Source organism: Aotus nancymaae, unplaced genomic scaffold (assembly GCF_030222135.1).
Source record: "Aotus nancymaae isolate 86718 unplaced genomic scaffold, 86718_ANA_hifiasm-v0.15.2.pri h1tg000039l, whole genome shotgun sequence".
NCBI lineage: Eukaryota > Metazoa > Chordata > Mammalia > Primates > Aotidae > Aotus > Aotus nancymaae.
The window spans coordinates 130,707-155,877 of NW_026988453.1; the positions used below are offsets into that span (position 1 = coordinate 130,707).

Consider the following 25,171-nt stretch of genomic DNA (forward strand, 5'->3'; position numbering starts at 1 on the left):
TTATTTTCGTGCTGGCCTCAGTTTCTTCGTTTCATCCTTGGCGAGAACAGACCTTACACAGAGCAGTTGGGAAATGCTGGGATAAGCAGAGAAATGCTTGAAGAAGGCAAAAAGACAAAAGCCTCCAGACACCTGTCTTCATAGCTGGTCTCCCATACAATCTGCAGCCAGGCCCAACCCTGCTTAGCTTCCAGGCCCCAGTCTGATGGCATTCCCACTGCAGCCTGGGACCTCTTTGTGGGGGCTTGTCCTGGCAGGCCCCAAGGGCCATAACAACCTGATGGTGCTTTTGCCCAGAAGCTAAGCAGAGTCAGGCTTGACTGAGACTTAGATGGAGGACCACCTGGGGAGAACAGGGCTAGAGGCTTTTGACTTCCTGCTATTTTCCTGCTTTCCCAACTTGTGGCAACGTTTCTCAGCTGCCCCAACTCTCAGACTGCTATGGTGTTTGGAGGCTGCCTAGATGAACCCCCACGTGCAGGTCCAGAACCGCTGCTGGGGTGAAGGTGGTCAGGACACGGGAAGACAGGAAGTAAGGGGGCAATTGGGAAGCATTGTGGAAAGTGGTAAATGTGGAAAGGAAAGTGGAAGCTAAAGACTGCAGCTGCCGGTCTCCCCAGGCAGTCCTTCATACAAGCCACAGCAAGGCCTCACCTTGCTTAGCTTTGGGGCTGAGGAGCCCTCAGGCTGCTATGGCACCCAGTAGCTGCTGAAATGGACCCAACAGACAGGTCCTGTTCCATAGCTGGGGTGCATGGGGACAAAGAAGGGGTCAGAGAGTCAGGGGTCAGTTGGGAAGGGTTGTGACCAGCAGAGCAACGTGAGAAGGGAGTGGGAAGTCAAAAGCTTCCAGGCCCTTATCTCCCCAGGCATTCCACCATCCAAGCCCCAGCCAGTTACAACCTGTTTAGCTCAGAGCTAGGGAGAACTCAGGCTGCAGTTGCCCCCAGGAGCTGCCATGATGGACCCTCACGGGGAGGATCCTGGCTGAAGGGATATAATTACTTATATCTTTAGATGAATGCACAGTTACAGGTAGATATGAAGCCATATTCCAAACAGCAATGAGGAGAAAATGTAAAGCTAATAGGACATAAGGAATTAGGTTTGAAGCCATTTCTCTTTAATTCAGAGAAGGCCATCCTTTCCAGGAACTTCTCTCTAAACTTTATTGACCAGAACTCTATCCTATGGCTGCTCTATGAAGAAACATCTCTTTAGGCATAGAAAGACACACGAGAATGTGATTGGGAAAGGCAGTTGTTACTTGTGCAGTTTTACAAGATCTGACAAAAAGGCCATCACTTTGTGCACTAGAACAGGATGTTAATAAAATCCTCAAGTTCAAAATACACTCTACATGTACAAGAATTTATTGCATATGTAAATGGCATGCCCATTCTTCAGAGGTGTGCTTAAAGGGCTGTTTGATTGATTGTTATTTATGATTCTATGATGGACATGATTATGATAGTATAATAGTTTAATAATGAGAAAATTATATTTGATCAACCATGAAATATAAGAGATCTTAATGTTTGGCCATATGTTTTATATCTCCTTCATTGAAAGGTTTAGAGTTTGTTTTATATTGTATTATTACGATGCTTGACATGAGTGCAAGTTTAGGTTTAGGGCTAGGCTGGAGTTAGCGCAAGTTAATTGGAAGGGTGATCACTGGAAGCACACTAGGGAAGTGAGAAAAGGAAGAGTAAGAAACCAATAGAAGCTGTTTATTCATTCGTGTTTTTTTTATTATACCTTAAGTTCTGGGATATATGTGCAGAACACGCAGGTCTATTACAGAGGTATACACATGCCATGGTCTACCTTAGGTATTTTTCCTAATTCTATGCCTCCCCTAGCCCCCCACCCCCTGACAGGCCCTGCTGTGTGATGTTTCCCTCCCTGTCCATGTGTTCTCATTGTTTGACTCCCATTATGAGTGAGAACATGCAGTGCATGGTTTCCTGTTCTTGTGTTAGATGGCTGAGAATGATGGTTTCCAGAGAAGCTATTATTTTAAGATTCATTTTCTTTATAATAATGTTTATTGAATTTTGGTCACCTTTATAACATCATCTTGTGCCAAACCTCATTAACCACAATGAAGAAGGCACCAGGTTCAAGGGGTCAAGGAAGAGATGCAGCATCAGCAAATGATCCATGGGGTTTAGTAGAGGTTTCCATGCAGGGGAGAGAGTCCAGTGGTGATCAGCTGGGCAGGAGAACTGTCATTCAGAAACAGCTCAGTGCTGGCAGGCTGGAAAAGGTATCTGCATTACATTCAGGCTAGTGCTGGTGGGCTGGACAAGGCACCCACCTTACATACAGGCTGGGGCTGTCACGCTGGGCAAGATAACTGTGCAGTCAGTGTCAGCAGGATAGACAGGAGAACTGCAACCACTTGCAAACAGCATGCAGGTTATACAGCATTTTTACTTAACACCTTACCCTTAATAAGTTCCACAAGGCAACCTTTATTTAACACAAAACTCAGGACTTCAGTCCCACAGGACAGGTCAGGGGCTCAAATATTCCTCATGGACAAGGAACGAATCTCCAGGGTGGCCGCTCCCAGATTTCCTAACTGGAAACACATATTCAGATGCATCCGCCATACAAAGTCATTCTCAGGGTATGCCTCAGTTATTGTTCTCAGGTGTGTTTACCCTACAGCCCATCCCAGAATACCAGAATGGCCCCCACATTCTGATTACACCATTTTAAAAACTTTTCCTGCAGCAGCAGGGCAAATTACAGCAACAATGAAATAATAAAATAACAACCGGAAGGCTCTTCCCAGCGCTTGGGGTTGATCTTGGCTGTGCCATAGCACGCCCATGGTGGAGGAGAGGAGCAGCTCTCCGTGAGCTCAACAGCCTATGTTGTTCTGGAGAAAGGTCACTATGTGTGTCCCAGTCAGCAAAGCAGTTTTCTGCACATCATATTTGGGTGGAAAATGAGATGTTTAGTGGATACAAGCAAGTCATGCCCCTTTAGCAAGACACAGCAAGTTGTGTTGTTCTGATGAAGCACACCCTTGGCAATGGCCCGGTGCCTGGTTTATGATACCAAATGGATTGGCCCCCTCCATGCCATGGAATGACAGAGTAAGACATGAGGCCTACCACAATGATCCACATTGAGAGGATGATTGCCCCCTGAGTAATAGAGGATCAGGACTCATTCTCCCAGAGGCATGAGGGGAAGTAGGATGCAGGACAGGTGTGAACTGTCTATCTTATTCTAGATCCTTCCCCCATAGAGTGGGAAATTCAACCATTAGGGCACTGGAAGTCCATTTCCAGGATCATCTAATAATGGAGGCAGGTCCTGTGGCAAGGACAAAGCCAGGTTACCATGAGTCTCAGGCTGAGGCAAAGGTGTGTCAGGAATTGGGTCCTGTCCATTTTGTATGAAGGAGGGAACCCATGGAGTTCAAGAGCCTCTTTCAAAGACTGCCCTTCAGCTGCCACATAGGTGACAGGGCCAAGCACCAAATAAAGCTCTCTGCTTAAGAGGCTATTGGTTAATGTGCTTCTCCATGGCAGGCAGGCATGCCATCTGGTCATGGTCTGTGTCTGGGCACTTTCAGTCCTCAATCTCCAGAAAGCAGCCTTCAGCCAACCTGCCATGGGACACTGGGTGCATGGCAGCACTGGGGCCCATTCTGCAATATCTCCCAGTGATCGCAGAGCCTGACATGCAGCACAGAATTGCTTCACAACACCATTATCTAACTTCAGTCCCCCCAACCATATTTGGGACCAGAACCCTGAAAGCACACATTTCTGATCTTGACTTTGCCACAGAGCCCACTCAGTCCCCTCAGGGTACCTGTCTAAGTCCAACTCACAAGACTGTCCCTGCACCAGCCTCTCTCCCGCAGGCTTATATTTGTTTTGTTTCTGGACCAAACTGAGGATCAGGCTGCTTACTCTCACGGCCCAATAATGAGATGCAGATGAATTGGGAAAGAAGAGAGTTTGCTCCTCAAACCAGGCACAAGCAAAAGGCCATGAAAATATGTCCAGACCAACTCAAAATTACAAAGTTTTCCAGTGCTTCTAAGTTCTGTGTCTACCTGTAACCATGCATTCATCTAAAGACATACGTAATTATTTTCTTCTAATCTATAACTAAGGTCTGAGTCTTGGGACCTTCTTCCAGAGCCTCAGAAAATGTATTGAATCTAGATAAGTTCAGGTGCCAAAGGTGATTGCCCTTATCAAAGCTGGTTACCTCACCTTGTCTCTCAGTAAGTTATGGAGGTTTGGGAGTTCTTTTTGACCCCCAATAAAACTTGTTTAATCCTGAATGGGCCTTGGTATGAAGAGTGTTAGCATTCCTTCATTATCTTCAAGGCCCATGAAGGCCTAAGTAAGACTCGGTGGGCCTTTATTACTTCTTCCAGCCTTTGTGGAAGGGCACTGGCTGTCTCAATATTTACCTAATATTTACCTCAATATTTACCTTTAATATTTACCTAACCACTTGGTCAGTGCTGAAACAGTTGTGATGGAGGCCTGCCTGATCAGCTTTTGGAGACCTGGCCTACCAGTTTCACTGTGACTACCTTGTTCAAAGGCACATCTTTCCTTGTGAACTATCCCAGTGTCCCCCTTCTTGACTAAGTGCTATAGGGGCCTAAGAAGTTCTGCCAAATGGGGAGGAAATAATACCCTAGCAGGCCTAAGAGGTTTCCAGCTGCTTTGGTGTGGCAGGACATGGGTTGGCCTACACTCTATTCATAAAGGCAGATGGAAAAACTTTCATCTTCCCTGACCAGCAAACACCAAAGTATTTGACTGACAAGCCTGATTTTGTCCATGCTGACCACCTACCCTCTGTTGGCAATTGAGGCCACAGGCTTGGAGGTGCAGCTGGTAAGCTGGAAAAAGTCTTCAAAGTTAGCCTGACATTATCAATGTAATGAAAACATGTACTCCCTCCAGAGTGGTATCCCTGGAGCAAGTTGGAAAGTGTTCATTGTTCTCAGGTGAACACAAATTGGCCCTGACTCTCTGGAGCAAAGAGTGTGCCAAATAAGGCATTGGATAAATTGATAACAAAGTAATATGTGTGCAGAACTTCTCCTGCTCATGTCAGAGGGAGACAATATTAAGAACAGCTGTAGCTCTTTTTTCCAGCTGGAACCATGGAGGGTGAAGAAGAGAAGAAGAAGAAGAAGGTCCCTGCTGTGCCGGAAACCCTTAAGAAAAAGTGAAGGAATTTCGCAGAGCTGAAGATCAAGCGCCTGAGAAAGAAGTTTGCCCAAAAGATGCTTTGAAAGGCAAGGAGGAAGCTTATCTAAGAAAAAGCTTATTATCACAAGCAGTGTAGGCAGATGTACAGAACTCAAATTCGAATGGCGAGGATGGCAAGGAAAGCTGGCAACTTCTATGTACCTGCAGAACCCAAACTGGCATTTGTCATCAGGATCAGAGGTATCGATGGTGTGAGCCCAAAGGTCCGAAAGGTGTTGAAGCTTCTTCGCCTTCATCAGATCTTCAATGGAACCTTTGTGAAGCTCAACAAGGCTTCAATTAACATGCTGAGGATTGGAGAGCCATATATTGCATGGAGGTACCCAAATCTGAAGTCAGTAAAGGAACTAATCTACAAACGTGGTTATGGCAAAATCAAAAAGAAGCGAATTGCTTTGACAGATAACGCTCTGATTGCTCAATCTCTTGGAAAATATGGCATCATCTGCATGGAGAATCTGATTCATGAGATCTATACTGTTGGAAAACGCTTCAAAGAAGCAAATAACTTCCTGTGGCCCTTTAAATTATCTTCTCCACAGGGACGAATGAAGAAAAAGACCACCCGTTTTGTAGAAGGTGGAGATGCAGGCAACAGGGAGGATCAGATCAACAGGCTTATTAGAAGAATGAACTAAGGTGTCTCCCATGATTATTTTTCTAAGCTGGTCAGTTAATAAACAGTACTTGCTCTCAATTGAAAAAAAAAAAAAAAAAAAAGAACAGCTGTATACTTGGGGGAACCATCTTATTTAATTCCCGGCAATCTACCTTCATTCTTGATGACCCAACAGGCTGTCACACAGGTCATATTGGGTTGTTGTATGGGCTGCATCCTGACCTTATAATGACTACCTGGGCTAACTCCTTAGCAGTCCCTGGATGTCCCAGTCCCCACTCCTGCAGGTGGTATTGCTTCAGTGCTACTATTTGCTGTGGGGTTGGCAACTATACCAGTGTCCATTTTGCTTTCTCCCAGTCCCATGCTTTATTTACTGTACTGACTCTCAGTTGAAATTTCCTGGAAGTTGTTTGGAAGGTCAGGCCTGATAAGATATCCATTCCCAAGATGCATTCCAGGATGGGAGCTTTGTACACCAAACAGGGTTTTGGTGGCAGTCTCTCAACTTGTAATTCTAGTTCAACCTGTTGGGCTTTCACGGCCCCTCCTCTATAGCCATGTATTGCTATTATAGGCCCTTAAAAGTGATGAAAGTTACCCCATGTCAGAGTGCATTCCACTCCAGTATCCACTAGGGCAAGCATTCTGTTTTTTCTTAGGTGACCAATATGTAGTTAGCCTCCAGTCTATGTGGCCTGCAGTTCCCAGGCACCCTGGCCACCATTGCTTTTGTTGGGTTTTCAGGGCCTTGGCATTCATCCTAGTCTATAGGGGTTGGTACCTGCCAGTCCTTTGCAGGAGAGCTCATAGGCTGAGCCTGAGACTCCTTTAGTGAAGCACTCCCCTGGCTTGATCTTCCACCCAGTCTGATTAGAACAGCACTAGGCTGCTTATCTATTTTCATGGTTGATGTCCTTGCCATGACCAGGTCATGCTACATTTGTCAGTGGGTTACCCTGATGGGCCCCATGGCTGTGTTCTTCCTTTTGGCTCCCTTGTGTTGAATTCTGGCAGTGCACACCATGTGCCAGCATGCCACACTCTTGGTTCAGTACTGACTGTAGGATAGTATCTTCTATGTAGGCAGGGAGAACTCATTGTCAGGACCATGGTAAAGCTCCTCAGAGATAGCGTGCCCTGTTCCTAGTTCCTGAAGGATGTACTGCAATTCCTCCACAGTCTGCTATCACAGAGAAGACACAGGACATCTCCCTCATTTGGCCAGGCTGCCTTGCAACCCACAACCACTCAGCTGAAAGAAATAGTCTGATTCCCAATACAGGTGCCACCAAGACACAGCCTCAGGGCCAAGTGGTTTGTGATGAATGCCATTCTATTCATTTCCAGTTTGGAGAGTCTGCTGTCCTCCACGTCCATGCACCATAGATGGAGAAGGCACCGTACAACCAACTTTCTCACCTCCCATCTGAACGTATTTCTCAGAGTCAACAATTCCACCGTGATGCAGCCTGGCATTCTGGTGCACTGTCATCTTCCAGTGAGGGCAAGTACTCTGGGTCTGCTCCTTGTGTGTGCCTAAGAGGTGCTGATCCTTCAAACAGGCTGTCCAACAAGCCAGGGCCTCCATTCTGTCTGGCTTCTCTCTCTAATGACAGTTCATCCTGCAACCACAGCCTCCCTGGTTGCTTGGGGCGCAGTTGGAAGATGCCAGCCAACCACAGCTGCTTCCACTCTAGCATCTGACCTTGCTCAGTCAGACACTTGCTCTGAAAAAACTCTTCCAGATCCTTCATCATTTTCAGGGTGTCCCTGTACTTATGCAGTGGGGCCCATCCTTCAAGGATAGCAGCTATTGAGCTCAGCAACAAAGTGGATGGACAGCTTGGGATCTCCTTCCATGGAATTCCCCTTCCCTGATCTCAGTTGTATTGTGCTTATAGGCAACTTGTGCCAAACTTCTATTAACCTGTGACTGACTGTGTCAGGCCCATGCTCCACCAGGGTACTACACTGCACATGCATGCACCAGGAAACTAGAGGAAGCTTGGAGGCCCCTTAGTCTGGTCCTGAGCCTGTTGAAACTGCAGTTATAGGCACAGATGCCTGGGGCCCCAATCCGAATCTGCCAACATTCAAGGCCACAAGATCACAAAGGTGCAGAGTCTTCTCTGTGATCAGTAGCTTAAGGATGTTAGGCCATGATTGGACTAGGATGGGAGATAAACAGAATATTCTGTAAGCTTTTGTTCCCACCCCCAAGCATTTCACTCTTTCCTCTTGCCACAGGCAGCAGAGATGTTCCCCTCCTTATGAACATCATCCCCACAGCCTACAGTTGTGTCATCCTCAGCCTCTTATACCCTCCTATGGCACAGTCAATCAGGACATCCAACCCTGCAAACTCAAGGGTCCACACATGGCAAAAATAATGGAGGGTGAGCAGAACCCCCATCTCTGATCTGCAGACAAATGTGCCCGACCTTCTGGGCCTCTACCAGCAACTGGAGGCCCTGGAAATCTCCAGACACACATCAGTGTTCTAAACTGCAAGCTGTTTCCCCATCCTATGGCAGAGTACACCTTTTCTCCACCAGACTTGGCCTGTTATCCAGTTGAATGAAATGTCTTTTTAACACAGAAATGGGGCACAGAAACTAGTGTTCCTTGACCCTGAACCCAGTTACACAGTCTGTAGGTATACACCAACCCCAAGCAAATACCACAGAATAGAGGTTTCAGGCCCTGGAGTGCGCTCATCAGTTCTGCTTTCTGAAAACATCAAGGTACTTTTGGCAAGTCTGCAGGCTTCATGCAGAAAATCAAAAAGGAAAACAAGTGATTCTCACACACACACACACGCACACCCCATAGTGACTAACATACTCTCCATCCAGGTGATTTGCAGAGAGAAGAGCAGAAAACATCCCAGGGTCCTTTCACAGCTATGTCCGTGAGCCCCTTTTCAGACAGTGCTGTCTAGACCTGTCTCAGCCCAAACACCACCACCCTGATATGGAGGAGCTGGCTTCCTTACCTGACGTTCAACATCGAGAATCGATCTCTTCTACTTAACACTGATAGAAATATCCTCCAGCAACTTCTTCATTGGCAGGGGTGGAGTGGGAGCGTTTCTTAAAACGTGACGCCTCTGCCCACCACTTAGAGAACCTGGAAATTTCCATCTATGCCACAAAGTCCAAATCACTGGCCACTGCCCCAGTGTATGGCAGATTAGACCATCTCTCCATTAGATCTGGGTTTCTATTTCATTGAATACAATGGCTTCTCTATTACAGGGACAGGATAAGGGATCAAAAGGGTCTTATGACAACTCCAGCATACAGTCCGCACAGACACTAGGCTTGTGCAAATATGACATAGTGAGGCCCTAGGACCCTTGAGCCCACTGAATGAACTGGAAACAGTGATACATTCATCAAAACACTGGGCTTCATGCAGAAAGAAATCAGTCCAAGGAAACATATATTGCACGTGCACACACACACACACACACACACACACACACACTTGCAGACACCCTAGTGGCCAGTGGCCAGTAGGTCCTCTCACCAGGAACCTGCAGACAGGAGAGCAGAAAGCCTCCCAGGGGCTCATCACTGCACTTTCTGGAGCACCTTATCAGATGACCAGCCCCAGGACAGCACTGTCTTATCCTGGTCCAGTTCAAAATTCCATCACCCTGTGATTTGGAAACTGGCCACTTCACCAGAACCTCTGTGTTGGAAAAATTTCTTTTTAAAATGATGAGGGAGGACCTTCAGACAGTGTCCTGATCAGAACACATGGAGAGGAGGGTTTCCTAGAAAGTCAGGCAGGGCAGGGCTGACACCCTCTGGGTTAGCTGTGGGCTTTTGACATGAAGGCAGGTAAAACTGGACAGGTGGGGGGATTAGTGAGGGGATGGACTGGGGTGTGGAGAACTCCAGTTGGGCTCTGCATACCAGGGAAAATGAACATAAGACATCCCATCTTCACTGCTCAGAGGAGGCTAGATGTGAGCTAGAAAGCCATATGGGGCCAGGTGATGAGTCACCAAATGGGAGAAACCTGAGAGCCACAGGCCTCTGGTTTTTGTTCAGGCAGTGGGTCAATGTGAGATGTGGCTCCTCGGCCCCTTCCAGCCACCACCTTGATTGTGCACTTCAGGGAAAGAGATTGAAGTCCAAGAATGGGGTCTTGCTCACCACAGGATGCTGGCTCAGTGTGCAGAGCTGAGCTACAGCCCAAGAGCAGAAGGTGGAGATGACCCAGGCTGGGCTGGGGGATCCAACTGAACATACACTTGCTAAGAAGCTGTGGGCTGCCGAGATGTCTTCGGATGCCAGTCTGGGTCTAGACATTCAGCAAACAGGCTAATGGTAAAAGTTCTTGGGAAGCCAACCCACTTTTGCTATCATCCACGGGCAAATCAACCAACCCCACCACCTGCATGAACCACTTCCCACTCCCTCTGAAAGCCATCTGTCCCTCTGATCGACCACACAGTGGTGTCACTCTGTAAGGCACAGGTAGACAAGACATCCAGCCACGCACACTCCAGGGCCCACACATGTCCAGAATACACTGGTTCTTATTGAGACTCCACTCTCCTCAGCCACTCCCAGCAACTGCAGGCCTGAAAACTTTCACGCATGCCGCTACGGTCTAAACCACTTGTGGTGGTTCTGATTTCCATTTTCCTGATAATCAGTGATGTTGAGCACCTTTCCACATGCCTTTTGGACAACTGGATGTCTTCTTTGGCTAAATGTCCATTCAGATCTATTGCTCATTTATAAATCTGCTTATTTGTGGGCTTCTTGATGTTTTTCTCTTTTGTTTTTATTTTCCCATTTATTTATACAAGTTCCTTAGGTATTTTGGATATTTGTTAAAAAGGTTTTCAGTTTGTTCATTGGTTTCTTTCCTGTGAAGAAGGTTTTTAATTTGACATAGTTGCATGTTTAGTTTTGCTTTTCTTGCCTCCACTTTTGTGTCATAGTAAATTATTGTCAAGACCCAGGCCTAGAAACTTCTAGAGAAAAACCTTAAATAAAAAGTTGTCTCATTCCAGGTCTTACATTGAAATCTTTTTTTTGTTTTGTTTTGTTTTTTGTTTTTTTTTTTTTTGGACAGAGTCTTTCTCTGTCACCCAGGCTGGAGTGGCACAATCATGGCTCGCTACAACTGCCACCTCCCAAGTTTAAGCAATTCGCCTGCTCAGCCTTCTGAGTAGCTGGGACTACAGGTGCGTGCCACCATGCTCTGCTAATTTTTGTATGTTTAGTAGAAATGGGGTTTCACCATGTTGGCCAGGATGGTCTCACTCTCCTGACTTTGTGATCCACCTGCCTCGGCCTCCCAAAGTGCTGAGATTACAGACATGGTCCACCGTGCTTGACCACATTTAAATGTATTACAATATATTTAGAAAACTGTGTTTTTCTAAATTAAATCTTTTTTTTTTTTTTTGAGACAGAGTTTCGCTCTTGTTACCCAGGCTGGAGTGCAATGGTACAATCTCGGCTCACCGCAACCTCCGCCTCCTGGGTTCAAGCAATTCTCCTGCCTCAGCCTCCTGAGTAGCTGGGACTACAGGCACGCGCCACCATGCTTGGCTTAACATTTGTGTTCTTTCTCAGAATTGCTTTGGCCACCTCATTTTTTTCTTTTTCCCTCTGAGTACAGTAAAATGTATTGGTACATGACAAAGTGGGGCTCCCTAGGCCCCTTCCTCTTAAGGGGGTCTGGCTTTGAAACTGTGTTGAGGAGAGTCTTAGGATGGTGGGGGATGAGTGGTCCAGGAACTTCCTAACAGCTAAGGGCCTCTCATGCTCTTTTTGGGTCTGGGGGACTGGGGGGTTCTTAATCTATGAAGGCCATGTGAACTATAGGGTACATCACCTTGTTGCTGTAGCCAAATTCTGGCAAAGTCATCAAGTTCAATGCCAGCACCAGCATCAAAGGTGAAAGATTAGGTGTCACCATTAAAGTCAAAGGAGACAAATTGGTGCTCAGCAAAGCCCAGGATATCCTTGAGGGTGACTGACAGATTGGTGGTGGGAACACAGAAGACCTTGCCAAGGAGCTTCTTACTTATCTCAGGAATGACCTTGCCTACGGCAGCCTCGGCAGTGCCAGCAGATGCAGGAATAATGTTCTGGAGATCACCGTGGCCATGGCACCACAGCTTTCTAGAGGGTCCATCTACAGTATTCTGGATGGCAGTGATGTCATCGACTGTGGACATGACTTTCTTCATGTCAAAGTTGTGATGGTTAACCTCGTCAGGGGGGCTAAGCAGTTGGTGATGCAGAAGGCACTGCTGATAACCTTGAGGCTGTTTTTATATTTCTCATGGTTCATGCCCATCACAAACATGGGGGCATCAGCAGGAGAGGCCGAGATGATAACCTTTTTGGAATCCCCCTCTAAGTAAACTCCAGATTTCTTCACGGTTGTGAAGACGGCTGTGGGTTCCATAGGCAACATTCCCTTTGATTCTGATAAGATCTCTCTTCTCGAAGATGAGGATGAGATTGCAATTGATGACAAGCTTCCTAGTCTCAGACTTGATGGTAGCATGGAACTTGTCATGGGTAGCACCATACTGGAACATGTACTCCATGTCATTGAGATCAAGGAAAGGGTCACTGATAATGACAGTACCCACCTTTCCAGAGTTAAGGAATCCCTGGTGACCAGGTACCTAATACAGTCAAATCCTTTCTGTCTGGCCTTCACTTTCTGCATAGTGTCTCCAAAATGAGGCTGATGGTGCACAAGAAGGTTTGGCTATCTGTCAAACAGGAGGGACAGAGAGCCAATATTTGTGTGTTTTTCTTGTTCCATATCAATGGTATTCTTTCTAATTTTGTGTAGAACAGTCATTGAACATTTGAAGGAGCTAGCATAACATCTGCAGGTTGTTTTGCACAGCATGAGCATTTTAACAATGTTAAATCTTCCAACCCATGAACACAGAAAGCCTTTTCATTTATTTTTGTGTTTAATTTCTTTAATCAATATTTATACTTTCTGTGTACAAGTCTTTCACTTCATTTGTTAAAGTTTGTTTTTTAGTGAGGTCATCTGGTCTCAGGCTTTGTTGCTGATTGATAAGTTTTTATTACAAATCTAATCTCTTTACACATTATTGGTCTGTTCAGATTTTGTGTATATTCACAATCCAGCCTTCTTGACTTACCCATTTCCACTAGATTACTCTCTGGTTAGTAAAAAAACCAAACACACACACACACACACACACACACACACACACACACACACACAGAAAAAAAACCACTAGTTTTTAGAAAAAAAATTGGGTTTGGGGTTATGTGTGCAGGTTTGTTATATGAGTAAACTAGTGTCACAGGGCTTTGTTGTACAGATTACTTCATCCACCAGGTACTAAGCCTAGTACCCAATAATTACTTTTCCTGATCCTCTCCCTTCTCCCACCCTCCACTCTCAAGTAGTGTCTGTTATTTCTTTCTTTGTGTTCATGAGTTCTCATCAGCTAGCTCCCACTTACTAACAAGTGAGAGCATGTGGTATTTGGCTTTCTTTTCCTATGTTAGTTTCCTAAGGATAATGGCCTTCAGCTCCATCCATGTTCCTGCAAAAGACATGAACTCTTTTTTAAGGCTGCATAGTATTCCACGGTGTACATGCACCACGTTTTATTTATCTAATCTATCATTATTGGGAATTTAGGTTAATTCCATGTTTGGCTATTGTAAACAGGGCTGCAATGGATATTCATGTGCATGTGTCTTTTTGGTAAAATAATTTATATTCTTTTGGGTATATACCCAGAAATGGGATTGCTGGGTTGAATGGAAATTCTGTTTTCAGCTCTATGAGGAATCACCATACTGCTTTCCACAATGGGTGAACTAGTTGACACTCCCACCGAGTGTGTAAGTGTTCACTTTTCTTCACAACCTTGAAAACGTGTTTTTTTTGACTTTTTAACAGCTATTCTGACTGGCGTGAGATGGTATCTCATTGTGCTTTTGATTTGAATTTCTGTGATAATAAGAGATGTTGGGATCTTTTTATATGCTTGTTGCCTGCATGTATATCTTCTTTACAAAAGTGTCTTTTCATATCCTTTGCCCACTTTCTAACGGGCTTTTTGCTTTTTCTTGTACATTTAAGTTCCTTATAGATGCTGGATGTTAGACCTTTGTCAGGTGCATAGTTCGCAAATATTTTCTCCCAATGTCTGTCTACTCTGTTGAGTTTCCTTTCCTGTGTAGAAGCTCTTTAGTTTAATTAGATAACATTTGTCAATTTTTTGCTGTTGTTGTGATTGCTGTTGGCATCTTTGTCGAAAAAGCTTTGCCCATTCCTATGTCCAGGATGGTATTGCCTAGGTTGTCTTCCAGGGTTTTCAGTTTTGGATCTTACATTTAAGTCTCTAATCCATCTTGAGTGAATTTTTGTATACAGTGTAAGGAAGGTATCCAGTTTCAATCTTCTGCATATGCCTAGCCAGTTATCCCAGCACCCAGCTATTTATTCAACACAAAATCCTTCTTTCCTCCTCATTGCTTTTTTTTTTTTTTTTTTTTTGGTCAGTTTTGTTGACAATCAGAAGGTCTTAGGTATGTGGCTTTATATCTGGGCTCTCCATTCTGATTCTGGTCCATTGGTCTACTGTTCGTTTTTGTACCAGTATCACACTGTTTTGATTACTGTAGCCCTGTAGAATAGTTTGAAATCAGGTAATGTAATGTCTCCAGCTTTGTTCTTTTTGGCCAGAATTGCCTTGGCTATTCAGGCTCTTTTTTGGCTCAATATGAATTGTAAAATAGTTTTTTTTTTTTTTTAGTTTTGTATAAAATGTCATCAGTAGATAGGTAAGAACAGCATTGAATCTACAAATTGCTTTAGATGGTATGGACATTTTAACAATATTTCTTCTTCCTATCCGTGAAATTAAGTCATCCAATCCCAAATAGCCATTAAATAGGAGGATACTCCTGTATTATGCATGGCTGCTGTTCCTGCAGAAGACCTAGGATGCAGGACTGCTGCCTGTCTGCTGTGGCGGTGGCCCTGCATAACTTGAGGATCTGTAAGTCATCAAAACCGTTAAGCTCTCACACTGTGGTTGTCACTGAAGCCATGACCACAATCCAACCCTGCTGGTGAGACCACCTGAGAATGTCATGTGAGTGTGTCACCTGCACTGCTGCTTTTCTGTCTGGGCCTCTGGTGGCTGCCTGTAACAGTTGCTAGCCAAGTGAAAAGAGAAACGCAAAATATTCCAATAATTAGCGTAGTTGGCAGGCTTTTATCCTCTGCTTGGAGTTGTCCCAATATCTGCCCAATAACTGCTTTGTGCAAATGGCCTACTGAAGTTCTGTACTGGACAGCCCACTGTGTCTGGGATGGCACCGTTTGCCAGCATTCAATCATGCTGTTTTGTGCCACTACATACTGCCATTGCATGGTGTTGTTTTTGGGATTCTCCTGAAACTGCAGTGTCTGGAGACAATGCTCAGAGCTTCTGAATGCCCCTGCAGCTTTGGAGGGCAAGTCCCAATATAGGCATGTTTTCCAGCATGGCATCAATGCCCTTGCTGGGATCAGGTCCCTGAACCCAGTACTTGAGGGTGTGTTGCCTTCAGCTAAGTACCCTGTTCCAGTGACCTGGAACCTTGGGAGTGGTCAGGCCTGTACTGGCTGTAAGTTGCAAAGTCCTGGAATTGAGCCACAGTGAACAGGTCTGGACAGTGGAGCTCCACTTTCACCTAGTCAGTGGTGGAAACGTAGACTGACAGTTCCCCAATAGGCCAGACTGGCGTTGGAAATATCTGTTTTTAGATTCCACACAAAGAGTCTTTCTAAACTGCTGAATCCAAACATAAGTTAAACTCTGGAATGTGAATGCACACATCACAAAACTGTTTCACAAATAGCTTCCCATTAGTTTTTACTGTGAGATATTTGTCTTTTCACCACAGGCCTCCATTCAGTCTGACATGTCCCTTTCTAGATTCTACATGAAGTGTGTTTCTAAACTGCTGAATCAAAACATAGGTTCAAGTCTCTGAGGTGAACACACACAAAGCAAAGCAGTTTCACAGAGAGCTCGCTTCTAGTTTGTAAAACCAGTCATTCCGGTTTCCCCCATAGGTCAGACTGGCATCAGAAATATCTGTTTTTAGATTCCACACAGTGTTTCTAAACTGCTGAATCCAAACATGAACTCTGGAAGGTGAATGCACACATTGCAAAGCAGTTTCACAAATAGCTTCCCATTAGTTTTTTACCGTGAGATATTTGTCTTTTCACCATAGGCCTCCATTCAATCTGAAATGTCACCTTCTAGATTCTAGAATGCTCTCCAAAAAGTGACCTCAGCAGGATGATTACAATAATTGAGTGAATAGAATGACCCATTCTGTGGACACTACTCAGGCTCTTCTCCCAGCCATCCCTGTCACCACCTGATGGGCTCATAAAGTGGCTGTGGTGGCAGGGATAGAGGTTACAAATGGGCTCCGCAACATACACTTCCACACACCAAGACTTCTTGAGTGGGCTATGGCCATAGCTAACTGCCACATCTGCTGGCAGCAGAGACCAACTCTGAGCCCTCAATATACCATTCCTTGGGGTGATCAGTGAGCTACTTGGTGGCATATTGACTATGTTGGACCTCTTCCATCATGGAAAGGGTAGCTGTTTGTCCTCACTGGCATAGACACTTACTCAAGATACAGACTGCCTATCCTGAACACAATGCTTCTGCCAGACTACCATCTGTGGACTCACAGAATGCCTTGTTCCTCACAGCATTGCCTCTGACAAAAGCACTCACTTTACAGCTAAAAGAGTGTGACATGGGCTCATGCTCATAGTATTTCCTCCTTATTTTGGTAAGAATATGTTTGTCCATTTATACACCTGTACTAAGAGCTTTTATTTCCTTCTTTTCCCTTTATCATGTAACTTAAGATTTATTGACTTCATATCAGCATTTGTGTTAACTTTACGTAATAGCATTTAGGCTAAGGATTAGTGTCATTCCACGTGGAACAAAGAATAGCTGTATTATGGCATAATCATGACCTTTTTATTGTCTTGATTTGGAAATTAAGTATGGTTTTAGGAGGTGTATATGGGTGCCAAGTTGACAAGGGGCGATGGTTAACATTAGGTGTCAACTTAATTGAAGGATGCCCAGATTGTTTCTGGTGTGTCTGTGATGGTGTTGCCAGGCGGGACTGACATTTGAGTCAGTGGACTTGGAGAGGAAGCACCCCCTCAATGTGGGCAGGCACCATCCAATTGGCTGCCAGCACAGCTAGAACAAAGCAGACAGAAGTGGGGGATAAGCCGGCTTGCTGAGTTTTCTGGCTTTCATCATTCTCCTATAGTGGATGCTTCCTTCTGTTTGTCCTGCCATCGGACATCAGACTCCAGGTTCTTCCACCTTTGGACTCTTGGACTTACTCCAGTGGTTTGCAGGGAGCTCTCAGGTCTTCAGCTGCAGACTGAAGGCTGCACTGGCAGTGAGATAGCTTGCTTCTCTGTCCTCACTGAAATCTCATGTCAAATTCTAATTCCCCATGTTGGGGGAGGGACTTGGTGGGAGGTGATTATATCACGGGGGCGGATTTCCTCCTTGTTCTCATGATAGTGAGTTATGAGATCTGGTGTGCAGCATGTCCCACTTGGTTCTTTCTCCTGCTCTGACATATGAAGAAGGTGCTCACTTCCTCTTCACCTTCTGTCATGATTGTAAGTTTCCTGAGGCCTCCCAGCCATGCTTTCTGTACAGCCTGTGACAGTCAATTAAACCTCCTTTCTTCATAAATTGTCCAGTCTTAAGTAGTTATTTATAGCAATGTGAGAAAAAGTGAATACAGTTGGCTTTCCTGCTTTTGAGGCTTTTGGACTCAGACTGAGTCACTATTGGCTTCTTTCTTCCCCAACTTGCAGATGCCGTATCGTGGGACTTCACCTTGTAATCTTGTGAGCCAATTCCCCCTTTATTTAATAAACTCCCTTTCACATATACATACACTCTATCAGTTCTGTCCCTCTGGAGAACCCTAATACAGATATCCTTTGGTTCTCCACATGTTACGTACAGAGTCACTAAACTCCTTGCCTCTCATGAGCGGTAATCAGGAGCATCAAATGTATTTATTTTGCATAACTCTCTAAGCAGTTCACACCAAGGATTATCAGTGTTCTCCATACTATTAGAGGTAGCATCCTTAGCATTTTTGAGTCTAATCATATTAAATAGCCAAGTCCAGAAACCGACTAAAGAAATCCTTCTTTAAAATTCTGTTCCTCTAGAACCACTCCTGGTACCAAAACATGTATTAGTTGTTGGGTAATAAAGTTGTTTCCAATATTTTATTACTGTCCACGTTTCTGCAATGTCAGTACTGCACATACTGTTTTGCACGTGTGACTATATGTGATAAATCCCCAGAAGTGAAATGTGCACTTGTAATACAAATAGTGCAATATTTTTCTAATAAAATTATGCCTATTATGCCAATAATTATTCCAACATCAGCATATGAGAAGATGTTGGACCCACAGTACCAATTTATATCAAAATTTATTGATATGCAACAAAACACTACTTAAATTATAGCACTGACTGCCTGTATTAGAAAAGAAAAAGATTTCAAATCAGTAATATCAGATTCTACTTCAAGATTTAGAAAATGAAGAGCAAATGACACACCAAGTAAGCAGAAAAAATGAATAATTTATTCTAAGTGTCATATGAAAATCCAAAAAACCTAGAATAGTCAAAGCGACTTAGAGAACAAAGTTGAATGATTTACAGTAATTGATTTTAAGCCTTAAACAAGACAGCATATTTGCATAAAAATAAAGACACCAATGGAAAAGAAGAGAGGTCAGAAATAGACAAACACATATATGGTCAGTTGTTTTTTGTCAAATGTGTAAATGCAATTCAGTGGAGAAAGGACAGACTTTTCAATATATGGTGCTGCAGCAACTGGCTATCTGTATATAAAACATTAAACTTGGTTCATACTTTATGCTATACACAAAAATCAACTTGAAATTATTAACAAACTACACAACTAAAATGATACAACTTCTAGTAGAAAAACATAGTTGAAAATCTTTATGACCTTGGGTTAAGCAAAGAGGTTTTAGATATAATACATCAAAAATATAATCAATAAAAGAAAAATATAAATTGGACTCCATCAAAATTTAAAACTTTTGCTCTTCAAAAGGCACTATTAAAAGAATGAAAAGTGACAGACTAGAACTATTTGTAAATTACACATCTAATAAAGAATTTTTATTTGGAATTTTTTTTAAACTCAAAACTTAATAGCAAAACAACTCAGTTTTTAAAATGGGCAAGACTTGAATAAACACTTCACCAAGGAGAACATATAGATAGCAAAAAAAAAAAAAAAGAATAGATGCTTAACATAATTAATATTAGGAAAATGCAAATTAAAACCACAACAAGATAACACTACTCATCTATATATAGAAGGCACAAATAAAACAGGCAAGAAGAATGTTTGAGAAGCTGGCTAACTTTATTAAATAAACAGATATGCAATTAGGCAATCCAGAGGAAGGATCTACTAAAAAAGCATCTAGGATTGGGAAGTGAAAATGAGAGTGGGGATTGATAGTTATACCACTTTTTATCTTTCACATTTTGTGACATTTCCTTTATTTTGCCTGCCCTAGGAGTAAAACTGTAGTTCAATATACTAGTGAGGCTGTTATCAATGCACAAGATATAATATGCATATCATTAAATCTAACCATGTACATTTCTAAAGGAATTTCAGAGCAGGTCATAACTTCACCCCTTATAGTCAAATTCAAGCTGTGGATGCAGTCCCATTATAAGCAGCAAGAACTGCCCTACAATTCTTTATCTGTCAAATCTAACACATTTCCCTGGGAATGGGCAAAGGGGAAGCTCTGGTAAGACTGACGTTACTGTCTGCTGTAAGAGTAGTTAGTAGTACAGCTGAGCTAAGGGAGGAAGGGTGTGAATTAAAAGCCCATTAAAAATTATTAGCCTGAGATTCAACAACAGAAAAACTGTTTTAATATCTGGAAGTTATCTTCTTGCACGTATAACTTCATCAAAATATTTCTTGTGCAACTATTAATTGGTTATATCTATCTTAGAGGAAATTGGCATCGATAACATTTTTACACTGGTTAATTATGTCCTAGCAGTATAACTTACCAAAGTGAATAGATTACTTAATAGTGCTAAAATTCTGTTAACTGAAGAAGAAAAATAAAACAATAAAAGAGTCAGAAAAATTTTTTTAGAAAATACTAAGTCCCAAAAGCTTTTCATTGGAACAAAAAGAGAGAAAAAAATTCTCCAGAGTCAATTTCCACATACTCTTTAATGCACCAATATATTTAGATCTATCCTAACCAAATTATAAGCAAGTAATTTCAGACAAATTAGGTTTAATTAAGTTGTTCTAATCAAGTTATACGTTAAGTAGTTAAATAGTCTCTCAATTGCTAGCTACCACTAATTTACTTTGAACAGTAAAACACTTTTATGGCATTTATATATGGGCAGACTTTGAGACTCTATCAGATTTCAGCCATGAGAATTAGACATCTGTGGCCCTGAAACCACAGAGACTAGTAACAGTAACTCAAAGCTGTAGAAAAAAGTTACATTTCAATACCGAATCATTTTCAGGTCTGTGGTATATAACTACACAACAAGATTCTATTATAAGCAGTAGTATGTTCCTTCCACTTCAAATCATAACCTCCATCAGTTCAACGTTAAGATTTTTTAGTAAATACTGTGGTAGGTGTATTCTTTTTGTGAGCCTAGAAGGGCTCACTTGTGTATCTGGATGCTTTAACCAGTCAAGGATATGGATAAGGATGTCATTGATATGAATTTGTGGGATTATTTTATCCTAGTCTCACTTCTTAGTGAGCAGACAGATCTTCAATTTTTAACATTTGTTTTATAAAAATTCCTCAACTTACCTATAAAAAAGGTGTAATCAGCTATTATTTCCTTTTAGAAATATGACTACATTGAAACTACTGTAATACTTTAAGATAATGGGAATAATATCATGATCATCTTATGACATATTAGTTTGTTACATGCATAAAGCTGTAAATGATAAAAGAAATAAGAATGTAATGAACAGTTTTTTTTAAAATACAAAGTCAAATGTTAAAAGCTGTACACAGAGAGCAAAAATCACTCTATATACTCATGATTAGCTTTAATGTTTCTTTACACTATACATACTGAAAATGTTTACATTTACTAATAAGGAATGCCAAGCGTATCCATCAGCATTTGAATAGCTTGCAGGGGATTTATGATTTCTTCCAGGTTATCTCTTCTCAAAACCCAATCTGGTTTAAGTCTGTTAAAACAAAACAAAACAAAACAGAAAAACCACTCTGGCGTTAATAAAGTTCTTAAGCGTTATTTACACCTTTTTTGTCTTCACTAAATTGTGGCTACTCCTGAACACATCATTTCTCTTACAAACTGCTCAAAGAGGTGAGAACTTCACATTATTGCCCATCAATAGTTCCAGACTATTTCTCTCCATCCTTTCTAAAAAATAATGCTGGCTTCTTTGAAGCTGATGCTATTTGGCTTGACCACTGCCTGTTGGTCATCGACCAAACTCTCAGCGTCTTGTTCCTTGTAAACCTGGTTCTTGGTCTCCTCTTACCTCCTGTCACAGTTCTCAGCAACAGAAACATGTATGTGGCCAAAAAGCCAACAACCAATTCCATTTTTGCCACACTTTCTTTCAATTCTACCTCAACCAATCCCTTTTCATACGATCACATACCAAACTTTGTCATCATCAGAAAGTGTGCTACCACTAAAATCTTAATTTGAGACTTCCATTCTCCATCCACCATTTCTGATTCACCCATGTCATCTGCTCTAACAGTCACTGAACCAGTTTTTCTACCAAACTGAGATCTCCAATTCACTTGGCTTCAACACATACCCGACATCCACCAGAATGCTGTTCTTACTTTCTTGTGTATCTAGCTCAGGTGCATCAATATTATCACAACCTTTGCCAATGCCATTAACTGTTGTCTTTCTCTCCTACCAAACTAGTCTGAAATATTCTACTTGGATTTCAAATTGAGTCAAAATATCTGCCTTCTCCATACCTATACAGCTGCATATTACTAAAAGAAATTACACAACCAAGCTGACTTTATTTTTTGCCAATAAATGCAAATGTAAAATGAGCATTTGAAATTGTCCAGCATGCTAGTGTAATGTTTCATTACTTACCAAGATTGCCTCCTTTAAAATTACCAAACATTTCATTTTTATTCATTTGTTGTTTCTCCATTGTCAAGCACATCTTGTTTATGGTAAGTGCTCAATAAATATTTGTTAAATGAATGAATGAACAGTGACACAAATTTATAGACTATATTTAACTGCTTACCTTGAAACTATTCTGGTCCTTACAGGTGTTTCTGGGATAAAAGGAATGCTTATAGAAGAATCCTTCTTTTGCTTGTAAAGTAATCTTTCAGTATTCACTTTATGTTTACAAGCTGTAAGTTTGTAGAGACTGTAAATACGGTCAACAACTTTGGACCTACTTCGTACATCCTACAAAATAAAATTTACAGTTACTAAAAAGTAATAAGAATTAAAATTTCATCTCTTTTAGACTAGCAAAATCAAACATAATAAATAAAAATCATGCAGTAAACTATTAGCTTTCAATAATCAAGAAGAAACTTCGCCAAGTTGGCAGGTAGATCGATTTAAATTACGAGCTAATTTGCAAGGCAATCATAAAGAAGATAAATATTCAAAAGTTGCATACTTAACTCCACACTGAATACAAGAAGGAATATAGTCAAGTCAACATATCTATCATATCCAGTTACCAAGTCTTGAAAAGTTTACCTCTGCAAAGTTTCCAAAGTCTTCTACTTATCTCTCAGTGACACAATCCTAAGACAAGCACAATCTCTTGGCTAGACCACTACATAGCCACACTTGCCGCCTTCCTTCATGGTCTCCCTATATCCACATATACGCTCCGAAATTCATTCTTCAGTCAGAAGCTAGAGTGTTGTTAAAATTTAAATTGGAAAATATAATTCCCTTGCTTAAAACCCTGCAGTGGTTCCCACTGTTATCAGGATAAAGGTCACAGTCCAATCACGGCCTATGGTTTCCCTTATGTTAACTGTGACACCTTAAAAGAATGACTCAGAGGTCTTGCTGTAGAAAAGCTTGAAATACAATTATGATTACAACAGGAGCATAAGAAGTTATACATATCTGGTTTTCTATCTTGCTAGGAAACTGTTCTCTCTAGTAAATGGGAAATGGTTACTTACATGGCTGTAATAAATTGTATTTTCAGAATTCAGTTTCTTTAACATGTCAGAAGGAAACAACGCATACATATATCCTGAACTCATTTTATCAGTGCAGAAAACAGGTCTGAACACACATAAAACCCTATTTTAGAGTGATGATTACTAAAGAAAAACTATAAAAGTCATAGACTTAAGACTACAGAAAAATAGTCTTAAAGAAATGTAACTGATTAATACTTACAGAGGCTCTATTTGTTGTCTTCAATAAAGTAGCCAACAAACAACAAGTTTTTGTGAAAATGCTTCCACTTTTATCTGCAACTTTATTACCAGGCTTTTCTCGGTACATCTGCAAAAGCTCCAATAGTGTATCGACACAATTTTCTACATCATAAACTGCTGAGGTCGTTTTCTCATACTTGAAGAGAACAGAATGAAATTAAAAGTTGTAATAAACACATATTTAAAAGTTGCATACTTAACAAACAACCCAAACCAAAAAACCAAAAAACCAAAATCCATACTTATAGCCAAATTGTTGGACCACCTGCAGCAAGTGCAAAGGACTTTGTGAAACAGCTTTGATACTATCATTTATGGATCTATCGTAGATGTGTATTCACATTTTATTTTTAATCTTTTCCCTCTAATTCTAAAGTTTCACATGAAATAAATAAAATTTAAAACCTCTGAAAACAAACATCTTGAAGTCAATAAAAGCAAACTTTTAAACGTAAGACCATTTTAGTAAGATTCTCTCAGGAAAAAGATGACTTCTCTGTGATATCATTAATCATAGGTAAGTTAATGATAAAGGCAGGATCTAGTTAGTTATTCTATTACATGCTCCTTGAAAGGAAGAAGAGCTTGCTGAAAAATAAAACAAAATAAATTTGATACTAATAAGTCTAGGATATATTTTCCATGTCTCATTTATCTAATTGTATTATTAGATTCATAGTGAAATTTGCATGGTAACAAATAATGATACTACGATAAAAATAAAACAACATAGCTAACACTTTGTATGGCATGTTTATGTATTCATGTGTATTAACTCGGTCCTCACAATAACGTTTTGAGTACTGTTACTATACTCATTTTATAGCTGAGGAAAGTAAAGTACAGAGAAGCTAAGTAACCTATAATAAGCTGCTGAGCGGGGATTCAAACTCAAGCAGTTTGGGCTCAGATCTGTGTTCTTAACCACTACCTCTCAAAATAAATATATTGGGTAAAAGTGCTTTAAGTTGTCATTGAAAGGTTGGGTAGGAAAGAGAAATCTTTCAACCTCTGGTTGCATACAGTATAGTTTGGAATAGATATCAGTTACCAGTCCAAAGCCAAAAGACAAATTCTGATACAGATTAATAGTTACAGAATAACTAAGTTATAGCAATATTTTTCTTTCTCATGCTTGGCTACACATACTTATAATGAGGTAATACTGTCTGATATAATACAGGAGATAACAACAAACCTCTAAAGGCAGATGAAATGAATCCAAACTCTACCATTTATCACAGTCAGGTCTTAGGGGATAAACCTAACATATAATTATTATATTCCTTCTCTATAAAATGGGAATAATAATATGAACTACTTTAGAGGATTATTATGAGGATTAAACAATGCAAGAAAAATACTAACATAGGGCCAGGCATGATGGCTCACACCCGTAATCCCAGCACTTTGGGAGGCCAAGGTGGGTGGATCACAAGGTCAGGAGTTTGAGACCAGCCTGGCCAGCACAGTGAAACCCCATCTCTACTAAAAAAAAATACAAAAAATTAGCCAAGCATAGTGGCACGCGCTTGTGATACCAGCTACTTGGGAGGCTGAGGTAGGAGAATTGCTTGAACCCGGGAGGCAGAGGTTGCAGTGAGTGGAGATGGCACCACTGAACTCCAGCCTGGGAGACAGAGTCAACTCT

The 25,171-nt window shown here is 41.8% G+C and overlaps 1 protein-coding gene and 1 pseudogene across 1 annotated transcript in view; one reads left to right on the forward strand and one right to left on the reverse strand.

Moving 5' to 3' along the window:
* The first annotated feature begins 5,161 nt into the window (after positions 1-5,161).
* Positions 5,162-5,949, forward strand: LOC105721940 (large ribosomal subunit protein uL30-like; annotated as a pseudogene).
* A 12,638-nt stretch (positions 5,950-18,587) lies between these two features.
* Positions 18,588-25,171, reverse strand: part of ASPM (assembly factor for spindle microtubules) — a 64,082-nt gene continuing 57,498 nt past the window's right edge. Inside the window, exons 26-28 of the mRNA XM_012459590.2 lie at positions 23,480-23,656; positions 22,344-22,513; positions 18,588-21,278 (exon numbers count right to left, since the gene is read on the reverse strand). Coding sequence (XP_012315013.2) covers positions 21,176-21,278; positions 22,344-22,513; positions 23,480-23,656 — 450 coding nt within the window. The 3' untranslated portion in view covers positions 18,588-21,175. The remainder of the gene's footprint in view (positions 21,279-22,343; positions 22,514-23,479; positions 23,657-25,171) is intronic.